The sequence below is a fragment of the Ranitomeya imitator genome, chromosome 1 (assembly GCF_032444005.1).
Source record: "Ranitomeya imitator isolate aRanImi1 chromosome 1, aRanImi1.pri, whole genome shotgun sequence".
NCBI classification, from domain to species: Eukaryota; Metazoa; Chordata; class Amphibia; order Anura; family Dendrobatidae; genus Ranitomeya; species Ranitomeya imitator.
In genome coordinates, this window is record NC_091282.1 from 1,178,550,909 (window position 1) to 1,178,571,847 (window position 20,939).

A 20,939-nucleotide genomic window follows, 5' to 3' on the forward strand; every position below is an offset into this window, starting at 1 on the left:
AGAATAAAGTTTTCATCTGTATGGGAACATGAATCCTCTGTTAGACTAAAATCTATATCTCTGTGGAGGGGTAGTGGTCCTTTTTCGTTTGAGTGTATATGAGTTGGTGACTCTAGGTTCAGCACCTGTTATTCTATGTTTGGATGTGACGGTCAGTTTTTTAAAATTTGTATACATACAAGCGTTTTTAAGTCGCCTTACAACATGCAGTCTTGTGATTTTCTTAACATCACAAGTCATGTTTGTAAATGTGATCATGTTACTACAAGCAATGTGATGCCACCGTGGTGAAACATAGCCAAATCTAACGATTTTTGGGCCCGGAAACACAAATGCATGTTCACAAACACAAATGCATTCAATGCATGTGCAACTCATATAAAACATATAATACACTCCTCAACATTGAAATTGAGAACACCAAAAAGGGAAAATTGTGGAATCATGGGATGGATACAAATGTTACTGATATGCATATGCATACCTCCCAACTTTTGAAGAAGGGTAAAAGGGACAAAGGTTGCGGCAAATTTTAGACCACGCCCCTGACCATACCCATTTCACAACTAGTCACACCCATATCCACCCCCCAACCACACCCATTTAGCCCACACGGTTTCAGAAACACTAATTATAAAGAGAAAAAAATAAATGTATTTACAAGTAATGAATTAAAGTACATGCTACGCCCCCACTACTCTGTTTCTATTTTGTGCCCACTCACTTTTCTCCCCCATACTGTCTCCTCACACTAGTCCCCTCCCTCTGTACATATACCCTTTACACTATATATAAAACTACTACTCCCAGCATGCTATGTCAGTAATCTGTGGTAAAACTACTACTCCCAGCATGCTATGTCAGTAATCTGTGGTAAAACTACTACTCCCAGAATGCTGTGCTTGTAATACATGATAAAACTACTACTCCCAGCATGCTATGTCAGTAATCTGTGGTAAAACTACTACTCCCAGCATGCTATGTCAGTAATCTGTGTTAAAGCTACTACTGCCAGCATGCTATGTCAGTAATCTGTGGTAAAACTACTACTCCCAGCATGCTGTGTCAGTAATCTGTGGTAAAGCTACTACTCCCAGCATGCTAGGTCAGTAATCTGTGGTAAAGCTACTACTCCCAGCATGCTAGGTCAGTAATCTGTGGTAAAGCTACTACTCCCAGCATGCTATGTCAGTAATCTGTGGTAAAGCTACTACTCCCAGCATGCTATGTCAGTAATCTGTGGTAAAGCTACTACTCCCAGCATGCTAGGTCAGTAATCTGTGGTAAAGCTACTACTCCCAGCATGCTAGGTCAGTAATCTGTGGTAAAGCTACTACTCCCAGCATGCTGTGCTGCTTCTGTAGTTTCTCCTGAGGCTGGTACAACCTCAGTGCAGTGCGGGAAAAATCAAGATCCTGGCTGGGACAGTGTCTCAAAATTGGGACTGTCCCACTGGATCGGGACGGTTGGGAGCTCTGCATATACCGAAAAAAAAATGGAATTTTTTTTTTTAAAACACAGCTTTCTTTGCAATCGCCGGTCAATGACGTTCTAGATGTGCTCGATGGGAGACAAGTCTGGAGACACTGCAGGCCATGGTCGGTTCTTAAAGGGGACGCGTCACGGCAGCAATGACCCGGTCCGTGGCCCTGGGCGTCCAATAAAATATGAAAAAGGGGAATGAAGTTTATGGGATAAATGTTCGTGACACCACCTGTGGTACTTAGCAAATAGGAGATGTCAGCCGACGCTGCTTAAAGGGACCGCTGGGGCTGATGATGATACAGTAGAGTTGGTACAGCTCTCCACAGGTAGAGCTTTAGTCCCAGGGAACTTAGGTGAAATTGTGAGATGATGGATGTTGTAGTAGCTGAGGTGTAGGGTGGATGGCGCAGTAAATAAGTGTGAGGACACAGAGGGGTGCAGTTTCCAAAGCTTTACTCACAGTTCTTAGTTGCCCCAGCCGGGGTGCTGTGTCCTCGGGGTTTATGGTCCAGCCAGCTCTCAAGCAATTTGGGTGCAATTTCCAGAACCCTCTTTCATATGTCCTTGCCTGGCCGTCTCTCTGCGCTGGCTTCGCCTCTCCTGCCCTGCGCCTGCCACACAGTGTCCCAAGCAAGCAGCCTTGGATCTTGTCGGGCGGCGAGCTCTAAGTCCCCCTGGATCCTATATGGCTGCCTTTTCAACGAATGTATGCAGATGTGACTGTGCTTCCTGCAAAAGCCACAGTCTGCGGTTATTTAGCTGAGTCCTTAGTTTCTCCACTAAAATGGGGCCGGTCCCCTGACTGCGACCTGGTCCCTCCACCTGACTATGGTCAGCGTGGATACGAGCCCCACGGGTGGAGTTCTCACTACCCGTGCCTCTAAGACCCCTTCCTTCTCTTTCTTTAGCTTCACTTTCCTTCAGTTTTTTCTCTTTGGGAACTCCTTTTTGTCCTCTCAGGAGCTGCAGACCCACACGTCTGCTCAGCTCCAGTTCTTTCACAATCTCTAACTTTCCCTCCTAATTAGCTCCTCCCCTACTATACCTACCCCACCCACTGCTCCAACACCCTTTCCTATCCAGCCTGGGATGATGCCTTCCTCCCTTAGGGTACGCCCAGGTGCCCTGACTGAAGTGTCTAGTGTTGGATGCAGGTGTAGGGTTCTGTGCCGTGCTCCCTCCTTACCTGAGAGCGGAATACCACACCTCTGGGTGAGGTGCAGTACTCTGTGGCGACTGGACCATCAGGGGCGCCACATAGGCTGCACACAGTAGCACCAGGAAACTTGCAGTCCTGTTATAGACTGATCAAGAGTGGACAAGACACTAACTTACTGGAGGTCCCATAGATCCAAGATTAGAGGGACTTCTAGCTGCTTCAAGGGGCTCTAGTCATCAAAGGTAACCAGGCTGGCCAAGGTCCAATATATGAAAACTGGGAGCAGCTCAATTTGAGCACAAGATGAGTCCTGTCACGGGTGGGCAACGTTACCCCGAGTTATGAGCTTATCAAGTTGGTTGATGTAATAAAGGTGGCGGAAGCCACATATATTTGCTGTAAAGAAGTGCAAGTGTGTTTGAGCTTGTTAACTAAATGGGGCAGTATATGAGCACCCTATAGGTATCTTGCACATGGACAGATCCTTATAGGGTTCATGCATGAGGCTTTGTCATGCGCATTAACCCTTTGGCTGGAGCTCGATACACACTATTGCTATGCAAAAAAAATACAGCATCAATAATTAGACAAGGGTGTGTTAGGAGTCGAGTTTCCTCTGCTGCACAGGGGGAATCTCGATCCGTGTCTGCTGCGGTCTCCATTCGGTATCGGCCGCAGTGGGCTCTGCTCAGCGGAGGCGTCGCTCCCAGCATCTCGCTGGGGCTGATTCGGTGCATAGGGTCACTACTGCCTTTTCTGGCTTTCCTATGGTACCCTGCACTGATCTGCGGCGAGCGAGCCTCTCTGGGACTAAGTCCTTGTTTACTCACACTGAGCATGCCCAGGGCAGGGTCTCCCATTGGAGGTCGAGGGCCACATGTTCGGTCACATGCTCAGGTGCGGCAGTACATTCCATTGGTCCTTCTGGAAGGTCCTGAAAGGGCAAAACATGCTCAGGTACTGCAGCACTTTCCATTGGTCCTTCTGGAAGGTCCTGAAAGGGCAAAAACTTCAGTAGCAGCTTCCTGTGCTGCAACTATATAAACTGCGCATGACCGCACGGCCATGCGCTAGTATCGTCTTATGCTATATGCTTTGCGCCAATGTGGTCATGTGTTTGAATGTGTTCAGGGACCCGGCTGAAATAAGCCCCTAGAATGCTGGCATCTCCGGCGAGGAGTTTTGGATGCATGCATGACCACTCACTGCTCACATCTGGGTAGTTGGCCTGTGCCTCTGTGAAAGTCTAACAGGGCACAGAGCTTTCCTCTCGCGGTTACTCTGTGAAGCTAACAGAGTTGGTATATACCGCCATATAGAGCCGCCATTATTTAGCAGCAGGTGCTTTCCTGCACGGTGGATCCCAGGTTGCGAACGCACCAATTCCATTTAATAAATTATATATTTGGTGTGTTCCGCCAACCCTAACAGGGTGGATAAGGCTGTTGCTACCAGATGATAAAGTATAGGGGAGATGGCAAGGATGTCCTTATGGAGAGTGATATGCCTGACATGCCAGTTTAAGAAGGCTTATAGGGCATGCAATGCTGGGAAATTAAAATATGCAAATTGCCTCTTCAGATAGGAAGAGGAAGTGAACTCTAGTGCCACCTATTGGAAGTAGAAATCCTGAAAGTTACTTTAAGGGGTCTTGCCATATGACTTAGGATAAAGTCCAAGCCAGAATCTCAATTTCAAGTCCTCTTCTTCTCTAAAGAGGCAGCTGGCATATGGGGAGATGACAACAGATTTCAGTTCTCATCCCAGCTTTCTGGCTGCAATTGGCAAATCCTTTTTTTTCTTTGCTTGGTTCCTACATTACTCATCTCAGAAAGTCGTGGTTGGCCTGTGCAAGTTCTCATAATTTCAGACAACAAAGCCATGTATTAAAATGACAAATCACTATTCAATCTTTACCGTGATCTGTGGTCCAGACTTCCATTGATAGGATGAGGGTCTCAGCATGAATAACTTTTTAACTACAGTGTTTGACAATGACCGAAAGTTCCATTTCCGTGATTAACTTTTCCAGAAATGTTTACGTTCCGTTATCATCAATGATTCCAGTTTGTGTAAAGAAAAGGCACAAATTGGGTAAGTAATAGTCCCAACCCGGTCAAGATCTCTAGGGCATGGCTAACTTCAATTGTGGCTTTTTTTATTTTTTATTACTGGCTGTCTAACATTTAGTCACCTACATGGAAATCCAGTGACTTAAGGGAAGTAAAATTTAAGAAGATCCTTAAACTTTTCCTGTTGAACGTTATCTAGAATTATTGGGAAACACCCTGGTTGACAAACATTGGTACATTTTTTTGGTTTTGTTACAGTGGATATGATATCATTCCCATCATGCTGTATAACATTAGTTATGTTACACTCAAGTGTAAAACTTAGAGAATGTGATTACTGGTGGTTCCATCCCTGCCTGCACGCTTGCTATGCTGTTAATTGAGTCCATACATTATACATGTAGAGTTGCAGTCTATGTGCCAGATTCCAGAACTCCATATATAAGTTCATCCCAAGATGTTGTCATTCTACTTCCCACAGCTACAGTTGAGGACAAGACTTAAAATGAAGAGCTCTTCTTTTTCTCAGAAGACCCTGAATGTTAATGAATCCAGTAGGACTCGTGGTTCTACTGTTGCATCCATCTCTACTGGAATCCAAGGGACTTTAGAAGAGTCCACCACTAAAGTCTACAGCTACCGTCCCAATGAGAAGGAAGAGCTCCAAGAACTGAACAACCGATTTTCAGGCTACATTGATAAGGTGCGATCGCTGGAACAGAAGAACAAGGCTTTATGTGAAGAGGTGGAGGAACTGAACAGACGTCTGAAGGAAAGGGGACCTGGCATATCTGATGAGTACGAGAAAGAATTCAAGGAGCTGAAGGAATTAATTGAGAAGTTGACCAAAGAAAAAGGTGCAGCTGATATTGAACGAGGAAACCTGGAGGAAGAAATTGACATCTGGAATGCTAAATGTGATGAGGAATTGGCCCTAAAAGGTAAGGAACACAGCATAGGGATCAGTTGTCAAAATCTTCTTAAAGAAAACCTGCCTGCACAATTTTGTAAAGTAAAGACATTTCTGTAATGGGAATGTAATACAGATTAAATTTGTACACTTTTTGGCTCTTCTGTAATCATCATCTGAAGCTTCCTGCTAATTAGATTTCAGTGCACAGGAGCCGCATTGCACACAGGGTCTTCTCCTACCTGGCTGCGATTCCGGAGCCCCTCCACCTGCCTCTGGTCATTCAATGACAGGTCACTGCTGAGATTTCAAAGACCAAAGGCAGGTGGGGGGGCAGGGGAATCACACACAGGGAGGGGAAAACCCAATGCACAGTCCAGCTCCTGTGCACCGAAATCTAATGAACAGAAAACTTTAAGGCTATGTTCACACGTTCCTGATTTCCCTCCTTTTTTTTCAGGACTAAAAACCGCAGCTCTTGGCAGAAAACGCAGGTCCTTTTTTTGGTGCTTTTTCGGTGCGTTTTTTTGATGCGTTTTTTTATGCAGTTTTCTATGCAGAGTCTGTGTGTTTTCTAGGAAGTTTTTTAGGGTTAAAATGGCTGAAAATACCCTAACCCTACTCCTAACCCTAACCCTACCCCTAACCCTACCCCTAACCCTATTCTAACCTTAGTGGAAAAAAAAAAATTCTTAATTTTTTTATTGTCCCTACCTATGGGGGTGACAAAGGGGGGGGGGGGATCATTTACTATTTTTTTTATTTTGATCACTGAGATATAACCTATCTCAGTGATCAAAATGCACTTTGGAACGAATCTGCCGGCCGGCAGATTCGGCGGGCGCGCTGCGCATGCGCCCGCCATTTTGCAAGATGGCGGCGCCCAGGGAGAAGACGGCCGGACGGACACCGGGAGGCCGGGTAAGTATAAGGGGGGGAGATGAGGGCACGGGGGGGCGTCGGAGCATGGGGGGTGGCATCGGAGCATGGGGGGGTGGGATTGGGGCACGGGGGGCAGCCACACTGCAGCGGTTCTGCACCACAAACCGCAGAAAGCCCGCAGATATTTTTTTCATCTGCGGGTTTTACTGCGGGTTTGACCTCACAATGGAGGTCTATGGGTGCAGAACCGCTGCAGTTCCGCAAAAAGAAGTGACATGGTACTTCTTTTTTACCGTGGCTATTCAGCGCAGCTTTTTTCGCGATTTTCCGCAATGTGGGCACAGCAGTTCCTGTTTTCCATAGGGTACATTGTAATGTACCCTGCATGGAAAACAGCTGCGGACCCGCAGTGGGAAAATCGCGGCGATTCCGCAAGAAAAAAAGGATGGTGTGAACATGGCCTAAATGAGAATTAAAGAATAACCATAAAGTGGATTTCTTCAATAAAGATATTAATTTACTCTGTAGTACAGCAACATTACTGCCATGTCTTTACCTTTACAAAATCATGCTAACAGGTTCTCTTTAACCCCTCTGTGACCTTAACCGTACTATCCCGTCGAGGTGCCCTGGGCTTATCTGACCCTGGACGGGATAGTACGTCATAGCCGATCGGCCGCGCTCACGGGGGGAGCGCGGCCGATCGCGGCCGGGTGTCAGCTGCTTATCGCAGCTGACATCCGGCACTATGTGCCAGGAGCGGTCACGGACCACCCCGGCACATTAACCCCTGGCACACCGCGATCAAAGATGATCGCAATGTGCCGGCGTTGCAGGGAAGCACCGCGCAGGGAGGGGGCTCCCTGCGGGCTTCCCTGAGACCCCCGGAGCAACGCGATGTGATCGCGTTGCTGCGAGGGTCTCACCTCCCTCCCTGCTCAGTCCAGCCCCGGATCCAAGATGGCCGCGGATCCGGGTCCTGCAGGGAGGGAGGTGGCTTCACAGAGCCTGCTCAGAGCAGGCACTGTGAAGCCTGCAGCGCTGCATGTCAGATCAGTGATCTGACAGAGTGCTGTGCAAACTGTCAGATCACTGATCTGTGATGTCCCCCCCGGGACAAAGTAAAAAAGTAAAAAAAAATTTTTCCAAATGTGTAAAAAAAAATAAAAAAAAAATATTCCAAAATAATGAAAAAAAATAAAAAATATTATTCCCATAAATACATTTCTTCATCTAAATAAAATAAAAAAAACAATAAAAGTACACATATTTAGTATCGCCGCGTCCGTAACGACCCGACCTATAAAACTGTCCCACTAGTTAACCCCTTCAGTAAACACCGTAAGAAAAAAAAAAAAAAAACGAGGCAAAAAACAACGCTTTATTATCATACCGCCGAACAAAAAGTGGAATAACACGCGATCAAAAGGACAGATATAAATAACCATGGTACCGCTGAAAGCGTCATATTGTCCCGCAAAAAAAGAGCCACCATACAGCATCATCAGCAAAAAAATAAAAAAGTTATAGTCCTGAGAATAAAGCGATGCAAAAATAATTATTTTTTCTGTAAAATAGTTTTTATCGTATAAAAGCACCAAACCATAAAAAAATGATATAAATGAGGTATCGCTGTAATCGTACTGGCCCGAAGAATAAAACTGATTTATCAATTTTACCAAACGCGGAACGGTATAAACGCCTCCCCCAATAGAAATTCATGAATAGCTGGCTTTTGGTCATTCTTCCTCACAAAAATCGGAATAAAAAGCGATAAAAAAATGTCACGTGCCCAAAAATGTTTTCAATAAAAACGTCAACTCGTCCCGCAAAAAACAAGACCTCACATGACTCTGTGGACCAAAATATGGAAAAATTATAGCTCTCAAAATGTGGTATTGCAAAAAATATTTTTTGCAATAAAAAGGGTCTTTCAGTGTGTGACGGCTGCCAATCATAAAAATCCGCTAAAAAACTCGCTATAAAAGTAAATCAAACCCCCCTTCATCACCCCCTTAGTTAGGGAAAAATAAAAAAAAATGTATTTATTTCCATTTTTCCATTAGGGCTAGGGTTAGGGCTAGGGTTAGGGCTAGGGCTAGGGTTAGGGCTAGGGTTAGGGCTAGGGCTAGGGTTAGGGCTAGGGTTAGGGCTAGGGTTAGGGCTAGGGTTAGGGCTAGGGTTAGGGTTAGGGCTAGGGTTAGGACTAGGGTTAGGGCTAGGGTAAGGGTTGGGGCTACAGTTAGGGTTGGGGCTAAAGTTAGGGTTTAGATTACATTTACAGTTGGGAATAGGGTTGGGATTAGGGTTAGGGGTGTGTCAGGGTTAGAGGTGTGGTTAGGGTTACCGTTGGAATTAGGGTTAGGGGTGTGTTTAGATTAGGGTTTCAGTTATAATTGGGGGGTTTCCACTGTTTCGGCACATCAGGGGCTCTCCAAACACGACATGGCGTCCGATCTCAATTCCAGCCAATTCTGCGTTGAAAAAGTAAAACAGTGCTCCTTCCCTTCCGAGCTCTCCTGTGTGCCCAAACAGGGGTTTACCCCAACATATGGGGTATCAGCGTACTCAGGACAAATTGGACAACAACTTTTGTGGACCAATTTCTCCTGTTACCCTTGGGAAAATACAAAACTGGGGGCTAAAAAATAATTTTTGTGGGAAAACAAAAAGATTTTTTATTTTCACGGCTCTGCGTTATAAACTGTAGAGAAAACACTTGGGGGTTCAAAGTTCTCACAACACATCTAGATAAGTTCATTGAGGGGTCTAGTTTCCAATATGGGGTCACTTGTGGGGGGTTTCTACTGTTTAGGTACATTAGGGGCTCTGCAAACGCAATGTGTCGCCTGCAGACCAATCCATCTAAGTCTGCATTCCAAATGATGCTCCTTCCCTTCCGAGCCCTCCCATGCGCCCAAACGGTGGTTCCCCCCCCACATATCGGGTATCAGCGTACTCAGGACAAATTGGACAACAACATTTAGGGTCCAATTTCTCCTGTTACCCTAGGGAAAATACAAAACTGGGGGCTAAAAAATAATTTTTGTGGGAAAAAAATTTTGTTTTATTTTTATGGCTCTGCATTATAAACTTCTGTGAAGCCCTTGGTGGGTCAAAGTGCTCACCACACATCCAGATAAGTTCCTTAGGGGGTCTACTTTCCAAAATGGTGTCACTTGTGGGGGGTTTCAATGTTTAGGCACATCAGTGGCTCTCCAAACGCAACATGGCGTCCCATCTCAATTCCTGTCAATTTTGCATTGAAAAGTCAAACGGCGCTCCTTCCCTTCCGAGCTCTCCCATGCGCCCAAACAGTGGTTTACTGCCACATATGGGGTATCAGCGTACTCGGGACAAATTGGACAACAACTTTTGAGGTCCAATTTCTTCTCTTACCCTTGGAAAAATAAAAAATTGGGGGCAAAAATATAATTTTTGTGAAAAAATATGATTTTTTATTTTTACGGTTCTGCATTATAAACTTCTGTGAAGCACTTGGTGGGTCAAAGTGCTCACCACACATCCAGATAAGTTCCTTAGGGGGTCTACTTTCCAAAATGGTGTCACTTGTGGGGGGTTTCAATGTTTAGGCACATCAGTGGCTCTCCAAACGCAACATGGCGTCCCATCTCAATTCCAGTCAATTTTGCATTGAAAAGTCAAATAGCGCTCCTTCCCTTCCGAGCTCTCCCATGCGCCCAAACAGTGGTTTACTGCCACATATGGGGTATCAGCGTACTCAGGACAAATTGGACAACAACTTTTTGGGTCCAATTTCTCCTGTTACCCTTGGTAAAATAAAACAAATTGGAGCTGAAGTAAATTTTTTGTGTAAAAAAGTTAAATGTTCATTTTTATTTAAACATTCCAAAAATTCCTATTAAACACCTGAAGGGTTAACAAACTTCTTGAATGTGGTTTTGAGCACCTTGAGGGGTGCAGTTTTTAGAATGGTGTCACACTTGGGCATTTTCTATCATATAGACCCCTCAAAATGACTTCAAATGAGACGTGGTCCCTAAAAAAAAATGGTGTTGTAAAAATGAGAAATTGCTGGTCAACTTTTAACCCTTATAACTCCCTAACAAAAAAAAAAAATTGGTTCCAAAATTATGCTGATGTAAAGGAGACATGTGGGAAATGTTACTTATTAAGTATTTTGTGTGACATATCTCTGTGATTTAATTGCATAAAAATTCAAAGTTTGAAAATTGCGAAATTTTCAAAATTTTCGCCAAATTTCCGTTTTTTTCACAAATAAACGCAGGTACTATCTAAGAAATTTTACCACTATCATGAAGTACAATATGTCACGAGAAAACAATGTCAGAATCACCAGGATCCGTTGAAGCGTTTCGGAGTTATAACCTCATAAAGGGACAGTGGTCAGAATTGTAAAAATTGGCCTGGTCATTAACGTGCAAACCACCCTTGGGGGTAAAGGGGTTAAAGAAGGTTGTCATTGTCAAATTTTGGGAGATGATTCTTTATAGCATCATTTTTTAAAATCCCGCCACAGGTAGGGTAATGCTGTGATGTAATTGCACTGAGGACACATACCCATGCTCCTTTGTAGGCATCAGACCTAAAGTGACCTCCAGCTGTAAATCCTCCCACTGCGAGCAATGTAAAGCTTCGTCGGCAGCGGACAATTAGGAGATCTCAGCTATGCGATATACATACTTCCAGCCACATTCCCACTAGACAGTTTCCGGCCTTGCTTAATACACTTGCATTGCGTATTGTTGCGCCCATATAGTCGGCACTGTTTGCTAATAATATACATGTGGTTACTCGTCCCCACCAGCTCCTGGCACCAGAGAATCCTCACAGTGTGCAGGATGTGACTATTCAAAAGTCTGCAGTCACAGACTGACTGTAGACTTAAAGTTTAAAAGTGGACAACCTCTAAGGCTTCTGTCACACTTGCGTCGTGTGACGTACGTCGCAATGCGTCGTTTTTGGGAAAAAACGCATCCTGCAAAGTTTCCCCGACGGATGCGTCGTGTTTTGGCGCACTGTCGGCACAAAAAAGTTACATGTAACTTTTTTTGTGCGTCGCGTCCGCCATTTTCGACCGCGCATGCGCTGCCGAAACTCCGCCCCCTCCTCCCCGGACATTACAATGGGGCAGCGGATGCGTTGAAAAACTGCATCCACTGCCCCTGTTGTTCATTTATTTCACAACGTGCGTCGGTGCATAGCGACGGGCCCGTACCGACGCAAGTGTGAAAGAAGCTTAAGATTATTAAAATTATTATCTCCATATATTAAAGGATTATGCCAAAAAATCTTGTTACCACATATCCACAGTACAGGGGTTCCAACCGCTAGGGATGTGCTCCTCCGCTCCATTCAGGATGGAGATGCAGAGCCTGCTTTTAGGAGTTTTGGAGCCCCAATCTCAGGATCACTAGCGCCCCCAGCAGTGCCCACCAAGTTTTCCCAGTTGTTATGGAATGGGAATAACTTAAATTTTGTTTTGGGGGGGATAATAACTTTTTTATAATAGGAGCGGTCTGCAAACACATAATCTTTCCCCCCTCACCACCCAAATAAAAATAAAATAAAACATCAGCATTGGTTTGTGCAAAAGCGTATAAAATGGCGTGGTTTTGCTGCGGTACTGATACCCCATTATGGAGATAATGGACGCCCCCCCCCCCCTTGCTGAATGCAGGGGGGGGTCGCATGATAACACAGCCTCTCCTTCCCCCCCCTTCCTTTTTCACTAGTGTGGATAGGTGTTGGAAATAAGGGATGGTATTCAAAGGGTTAAGTTATGTTCCTTTGGTAAGCTGTGCCAGGCACGAGCAGGTTTAATCCGGTTTTTTCTGGTTGTGTTTCCCGCACTTTTTGCGCATTTTGATTGGTTGGAGCAAAAAGTGCGGGAGGGATTTTATGTATAAAAATCAGCTGTTTTAACGGCTCCTTGTCAGTCACCTAAGAAGATCAAAGATCCCTCCCTCCCTGAAGTTATGTTTTGTTATCTTTATTCGTCGTGTCGTTTATTTGTGGGAAAGTCACCCGTTGATTTCGGGTGGATTGGGTTATGTGTGTGGATTTAAGCCAATTTTAATAAAATCTCAATGGTTATGATTATTTCTTGGATTAATGAAAATTATATGTAACCCAAAAATAAACCCCACGGCCATTTTATTTCCAAACAAAATTCTTGTGTCAAGCGTTTTTATTGGGGATGTTGTTATGGGGCTTGTGTTACCATGGCTTTCATCATAGACAGACCATGGTGAATTACGTAGTTAGACAATACAGATCAGGACTAGCTTACGGGAACAATGACTAACATATAGTTGCCCAGACTGGCACATACTAGCACAGGTAGTCCTCCATAATATACACCCTAAAGTGCCTTATCTCGGCACGGTTGGCGGTTGCAGTTGTGTGCGGCCTCACATTTTCCATTTAAGTAATACCTTGACCCCTTTGGATTCTTCAATTGTTTTTTTTTTTTTTGGTGCCATGTAAAGTGAAGGAACAGAACGGGCAATTAGTGAGATCAAGATTAGGCATCGGTACAACAGGTCTGTAATGCAGGAATTAATGGGACTGGGTTATGTAAGCACTGTGGTTTTCTCAATGAATGCTTGGGAAGAAAAACGGAAGGGGCGTACGATAAATGTAACCGTAGTGTCTGCGAGCCTGGGGTGATTGACAATGGAGGTGTCAGAGAAAGCCGTGTCCAATCAGGAACAGATGGGGATAAAAACCTCTGATAAGGTATAAGTGTTCCAGACCACAAGATAAAAGATTACAGAATATTGCTGAACATTAAAAAGAGAAAAATTGGTCAGCTCACCATTGCAGGGATGACTACATATAATAGAGTACGTTGGTGTCTTCAGTGCACAGACAAGGAAATAAATAAAAATGATATATATATATATATATATATATATATATATATATATATATATATATATATATATATATATATATATAAAAAGGTGTACATCTGTAACCCAGCACTCGAGGAGATATCCAAAACAGGTTCTCCTTTATGAGTAAAACATGGCTAAACTAAAACGATTAAAAACAAAAGCATTTCAGGTTGTTAAACCAGTCTTATTCATGGTACAGGGCAAATATACAATGCGAATGTCCTCCCGAGAACAAAACTTATAGAAGAGATAGATCCCATAGTGCAACCAATTGCATCTAATGAGTGAACAAGACGCACATGGAAGCACAAAATTACAGCAAAACCATTAGGCTATGTGCACATGTAGCGGATTTTGCTGCAGATCCGCAGCAGTTTTCCATGCGTATACAGTACAATGTAAACCTATGGAAAACGCAATCTGCAGTGTACATGCTGCGGAAAATGCCACGAGGAAACGATGCGGGTTACATTCCGCAGCATGTCAATTCTTTGTGCGGATTCCGCTGCCGTTTACACCTGCTCCTCTATAGGAATCCGCAGGTGTAAAACCGCAGGTGGAATCCGCACCAATTCCGCATAAAAACCGCAGTAAATCCGTAGGTAAAATGCAGTGCCTGTTTCCTGCGGATTTCTACGTGTGCACATACATAGCCTTAGGCCACGTTCACACATTCAGTATTTGGTGAGTTTTTTACCTCAGTATTTGTAAGCCAAAACCAGGAGTGGATGATAAATACAGAAGTGGTGACGTGTTTCTATTAGGCCGCATTCACACGTTCAGCATTTGGTCAGTATTTTACCTCAGTATTTGTAAGCCAAAACCAGGAGTGGGTGATAAATACAGAAGTAGTGAACATGTTTCTATTATACTTTTCCTCTGATTGTTCCTCTCCTGGTTTTCGCTTACAGATACTGAGGTAAAATACTGACCGTGTTCACGTGACCTTAGGATAAATTCGCACGATGAGTCTTTGGTCAGTTTTCGACGCTTTGAGCAAAGTGGATGGGCTTTATAAATATCTCCTGGCCACCGTATACTTTTCTCTTTACTTAGTTTAAATTGACCTGCGGTGCATGTTCGACATCTATTTCTTTTGCGGGTTTTATTTATAGATTTTCCCTACAGACTTGCATTAGATGCGGAAAATCCAAGGGTAAAAAATGCATGTAATCTGCACATGGGCAGTATGAAAAATAAAGCAGCTTTACTTATAGCATGACACATCAAAGAGAGACATAAAATGCAGCATCAAAAGCGCAATAAAATGCATGTAAAAAACCCGCAAGTAACCTAATAGGTGTGCAACATCAAAAGCTCACCAAATACTTGTGGGAACATAGTCTGAACGTGCCAGAATCTGTTTTGGATATAATCGCAAGTGTTGGATTACAACTATTTATTAGTGAACATTGTTTATAAAAAAAATATATAGAAATTAAGAACTAACTTTTTTATTTTGCCTCATAAGCATAATAAAAAGAAACCTAAATATACCACAAAACACTACAAAAAACAATGACTCCTCCTCATACAGCTCATTCATGTAAAACTCATGGCTCTCAAAAAAAAAAAATGTTGTTTTTTTAATTCAGTGTACAAAGTAAAAAAACCAAAAAGGGATAAAAATTTGGTATCACTGTGATCGTAGTGATCTACAGAATAACCTATAAAAAGCTAATAAACATTAGTTCCGTTATGTGCCCCAAAATGATGCCTTGGACAAACACAACTCATCCTCAAATTAACATACCCTTAGGCTGTGTTCACATGCCGTAGCAGTAGGTCACTTTTTTCAGTGTTTTTTTACCCATTAAATAAAAATAATGACCAAAAGTGACAAAAAACACTGCAAAATACATGCAGGAAACAGGTTTTTCTGCATTTTGGGTGAATAAACATGTAAAAAAAACCTCTGCAAAGATGCCACAAAACCTGCTTTTTTGAGAATATTTATTTCCAAGAAAGCAAGTTTAGCCTCCAGAAAAACAACAAACTGCTGCATCTTGTGAACTTAACCTAACATGGATAAATCAATGGAAAAAAAAAAGTCTTGGATCCTAGACTATGATTTTGGGTCTATCTATAAAACACTTCTAGAAAACAAAACAACAAACATACCAGTAAAGAAGCTCTGTGCACATCCAACAAATATATTACCAATCTTGATTTGGCAATAAATATACATGAAAATGACAAAACAAAAGAATTAAAAGCAGCCAACACCGCACAGATCGGTGTATAAATACCCGTGACGACTAATAATAAGGCCACAGCTCACAAATGGTCCATATACAAATATCAAGTAGACAAATCCAGATCCATTTCAATAAACAAGGTATATGCAGGATCAAGAAAAATATGACAGAATTTCATAATGTGCCCAACTTACTATTTTAGTTTTGTTTTTTGTTTTTTTTACCTATTCTGCCTAAACAACATGGACCCTGCTGGTACAGAAGGCTAAGGGTATGTGCACACGTGGAATGGTCCTGTGCGGATTTTTCCGCTGCGGAATTGATAAATCTGCAGGGCAAACACGCTGCGTTTTTGCTGCAAATTTATCGCAGATTTACTGCGGTTTTTCTGCGGATTTCACTGCGGTTTTACACCTGCGGTTTTCTATTGGAGCAGCTGAAAGGGTATGTGCACACGTTGCGGATTCTCTGCGGATCCGCAGCGCTTTTTGCGGTGCAGAAACGCTGCAGATCCGCAATTGATTTACAGTACAATGTAAATCAATGAGAAAAAAAAAATGCTGTGCACACTTTGCGGAAAATCCGCTGCGGAAACGCTGCGGTTTAAGGCTATGTGCACACTTTGCAGATTCCACTGCGGATTTTTCCGCAGCGGAATTGCAAAATCCGCAGTGAAAACCCATCGCGGTTTTTACTGCGGATTTATCGCGGTTTTTACTGCGTTTTCTTCTGCGGATTTTCATCTGCAGTTTTCTATTGGAGTAGGTGAAAATCCGCAGAAAAGAAGTGACATGCTGCGGAATGTAATCCGCAGCGTTTCCGCGCGGATTTTTCTGCAGCATGTGCACAGCGTTTTTTGTTTCCCATAGGTTTACATTGAAATGTAAACTCATGGGAAACTGCTGCGGATCCGCAGCGGTCAAATCCGCTGCGGATCCGCAGCAAAATCCGCAAAGTGTGAATATAGCCTTAAAGAAGTAGTAGCGTGTCACTTCTTTTTTGTGAATCTGCAGCGTTTTTGTACCCATTCCATTATAGAAAACAGCAGGGGTAGAAAACACAGCAAATCTGCACGAAATCCGCAGCAAAAACACACAAAAAACGCTGCGGAACAGGTGTGTTTTCTGCCAGGAGAGGCCGAATCCGCACCAGAAATTCCTAAGCCTAATCCGCAACGTGTGCACATAGCCTTAAACCGCTGCGGAATCCTCAGAAAGAATTGACATGCTGCGGAATGTAAACGCTGTGTTCCCGTGCGTTTTTTTCCACAGCATGTGCACAGTGTTTTCTGTTTCCCATAGGTTTATATTGTAATGTAAACTCATGGAAACTGCTGCGGACCCGCAGCTGCGGAAACTTTGCGGATCCGCAGAGTGTGCACATAGCCTAAAAGTGACTGCATCTGCCTCATTATACTGAACAGCTCTGTCCTCTGTCAGGAGTTGAATCTGAATCCATTTTTTTTTTTTATCCAGATGGAAATCTATACCCAGTACTAATTTGATCTATACATTGCACAAATTGACTTGCAGATTTTAAAATTAGCAGCAAGTTACTTTTTGGGTGCGGATTCAGGGTGAAGCCGAGGGCAAATCTGCAGCAAAATCCCGCATGCATCCTGAATGGATTTTGCTCCAGATTTTATTTCCTGATCATAATGGGAAAAGACAAATGAGCTGTCTGGGTGGGAAGAAATGCTATTAAAGGGGTTGTCCAGAACTGGACATGACCACCGAAGCTATTTGACGGCCGCTGATTGGCTTCAGCTAAAATCCACACTAACGAAGCAGCAGCAGTCACCAGTAGAAGAGAAGAATTACACCAGTCCAGACCATGAGTATTATGTTGTTTTTTTTTCTTTTGTTATATGGACTTATTAAGAAGGGGTTGTCCAATAGTCATCAACGCCTTTATAATATTCTAATAGTACTTTTTTTAGTGTAATTAATCAATTAAGGGTCCGACAACCGTCCTAACCTACCAGAAGGGTGGGATTCTCATGGCTAATAACTACTCCCAGTCTACAATCGAATTGAACTTGCTTTTTTTCCCACTTGCTTTTCACAGAGGAAGCCGAGAGGACGCTAAAAGAGTTTCGCCAAGATGTGGACGATGCCACGGTGCAAAAGTTGGAGCTGGAGAGAAGAGTGGAACAGCTGGTGGATGAGATCGAGTTCCTCAAAAAGCTCCATGATGATGAAGTGGCCGATTTACTGAAACAAATACAGGAGTCGAAGGTGACTGTGGAGATGGAGACTGCGCGACCGGACCTACTGGCAGCGTTAAGAGCCTTACGGGTTCAGATTGAAGAAGCGGCCACCAAAAACATTCAGGAGGCCGAGAAGTGGTACAAGACCAAGCTGAATACGGCAAAGGGACAGGTGGTCCAGAACGAGGAGAAGATCCGGAACGTCAGGGAAGAGCTCAGTAAATTCAGCTCCCAGCTGTCTGACCTGCAGGGCCAGATCGATGCCTTGAGGGCCAGAAATGAAGCCTTGGAGAGGCAGCTTGTGGACTTGCAGGAAAGCCACTTGGAAGAAGTTGCCGCTCTTCAGAATATCATTGCTCAGCTGGAAGATCGGTTCCTGACAACAAAAGCAGATTTGGCGCGGTATTTGCAGGATTACCAAGATTTGCTGCACATCAAGCTCAAGCTGGACGCGGAGATTGCGATCTACAGGACATTGCTGGAAGGAGAAGAGGAAAGGCTTGGGATCAAAGATGGTGAAGGTAAAAGGGGAGACTCGTCACCATGAACAGACTGTGCAAATTCCTTATACCTAAGGCTGCCGTCACACTAGCAGTATGTGGTCAGTATTTTACATCAGTATTTGTAGCCAAAACCAGGAGTGGAACAAATAAGAGGAAAAGTATAATAGAAACATATGCACCACTTCTGCATTTATCACCCACTCCTGGTTTTGGCTTACAAATACTGATGTAAAATACTGACCAAATACTGCTAGTGTGACTGCAGCCTAATAAGAAATGGGTTGCACAGATTAGAAAAACAATGCCCCCATCTGTGCACAGGTTGTGTCTGGTACTGCACCCCCAGTCTTAAATTAATGGCACTCAGCTGCAAGACCATACCCAGCCCATAAACCGGTGTGGGGTTATTTTATATAAATTTTTTTGACAGGGGGGAAAAAAATCAAGTAGCGCAAGTCAGAACTTGACAAATAGATGTGGGCTCCATTTATAGTATATTCTATGGATAACTCTTAAATGTAAACATTGGCAAGCCAGCAGGTAATTCACACTTTAATTTTTCACATACGTGTTCTGTCTGTATTTTTTTTTAACTTGTATCTATGATAGTCTACTGTGTAGTTGACAAGTCCGGTTTGATTTTTCTCTTTTTTTTTTTTTTTTTTTTTTTTTTGTTGGAGCAAGTGGTTTAAGTGTTGGATCAACATCATTAATGCTTATTAGTAATTAGTACTCAGATGCCATCAGAGTGCTGTCCAATTTACACAAACTGTTAGGTGACAGTGAAGAAACTTTTTTTTTTTTTCTTCTCCATACGAGAAGACCCGTGTGAGAATTCAATCAAACTCTGACGAAACTCAGAGGAAAATCACTGATAAAACTGTTTTGTCCTGTACATGAGAAAAACAGCAGCATGCCTTCAGTTTTATCTGTGGATTTCAAGGTCATCATTGAAATAAATGGGAGGAAGCTGCACCCAAAAAAAATTCTGCAACAGAAAGTAACATGCCCTGGTTTTCAAACAAACAAAAACAAATCACCCAAAAAACTATTTTAATTCTGAATCCACGCACAAAAAAGACCCAGATTAGGAGATTAAGTATAAACTCCCCTACTTTCCTGCGATGTGTGGAAAATCTGCACCAAAAAAAACACCATATGTGAAACTAGCCCAAACTATTTCATGTTTTTTTTTTGTTGTTGTTTTTTTTTCTTCCTTCCATGCAAAAAGACTGTAGCATTATACATTTGCATGGTAAAATGAATGACTTCTAAATTCTGATTCACACAGTGCATTTCTTCAAGTTTTTTTTTTTTTTTTTTGGAGGGGGCATTTAAAAACTGACCCCATCTTTAATCCTGGAACTTAATAGATTTTCTTTGTTTTTCTCCATTAAGCCCGAGGTGATAAATCCTAAACGGAAGGATCACAAAAGGTGGAAGCGAGAGGATCACCAGCTGTACACCGCACCACATGGAATGGGCGACATCGCTGCCTCCCACCGGATCAATATTACCCAGTCCCTGCTTTCTGCATGTATTAGCAAATTGCATGTTTATTTGATGTTCTATGGAAACTACTGAATATATTAAAGTGATGATATGCATTCTTCTCTTATGTATTAATTACATTCTGTTACAAAGGGTTTGTCCCTTGGACAATTTTGAGTGTTCCTGATAGATTTTTTCATGCTGATTTCAGAAATGACTTTAGATTTTTCCTATCACGTAAGGTTTTTGAGAAATGATACGAAACATTATAATATTCTGCTATAATTCTAAAACACGGATTATAAACGAAAGTCGTCTGCAAAACCCTTTAGAACAATTGCTTTTGCTACTGATATTGATGGACATGCATGTAGTGTCTCAGACGTCATAATGTAGACTATAAACTGTTGTTCCTTAACCCCTTTACTGCCAACTGATGGAATAGTACGTCAGCTGGCAGTATCCCCCGCTTTGAGGTGAGTTCCGGCGGTGAGGCCACCTCAAAGCCGCGACATGTCAGCTCTTTTTAACAGCTGACATGTGCCCACAATAGGCACGGGTGGAATCACGATCCGCCTGTGCCTATTAAGTAGCTAAATGCCGTTGTCCAACTCTGACATTGAGCATTTAAATGCACTTCTGGACGCCGGTCCGGAAATACGCGCAGCGACGACCCCCGTTACGTGACCGGGGGTCATCACTGCGTTGTTATCACAACCAGAGGTCTCCTCGAGACCTCTATGGTTGTTGATGGAAGATTGCTATGAGCGCCACCCTGTGGTCGGCGCACATAGCAAGCCTGCAATTCTGCTGCATAGAGGTGATCTGAGCATCACCTCTATGTAGCAGAGGCGATCGCACTATGGCAGCTTCTAGAGGCTATTGAAGCATGCCAAAATTAAAAAAAAAAAGTGTTTATAAATTATACAAAAAATAAAAGGTCAAATCACCCCCCTTTCGCCCCAATCCAAAATAAAATAATAAAACTCAAACCTACACATGTTTGGTATCGCCGTCTTCAGAATCGCTCGATCTATCGATTTAAAAAAAAAAAAAAAAAAAGTTAGAGGGAATCTGTCACCCCCAAAATCGAAGGTGAGGTAAGCTCACCGTCATCAGGGGCTT

The 20,939-nt window shown here is 43.1% G+C and overlaps 1 protein-coding gene across 1 annotated transcript; it reads left to right on the plus strand.

Moving 5' to 3' along the window:
* Positions 1-5,202: 5,202 nt before the first annotated feature.
* On the plus strand, positions 5,203-19,923 carry LOC138658343 (vimentin-like). Its single transcript, XM_069745800.1, has 3 exons — positions 5,203-5,657; positions 17,679-18,341; positions 19,722-19,923. Exons 1-3 carry the CDS (start codon positions 5,222-5,224, stop codon positions 19,739-19,741), a joined length of 1,119 nt encoding a protein of 372 aa, XP_069601901.1. The 5' UTR covers positions 5,203-5,221; the 3' UTR covers positions 19,742-19,923.
* Positions 19,924-20,939: the final 1,016 nt, after the last annotated feature.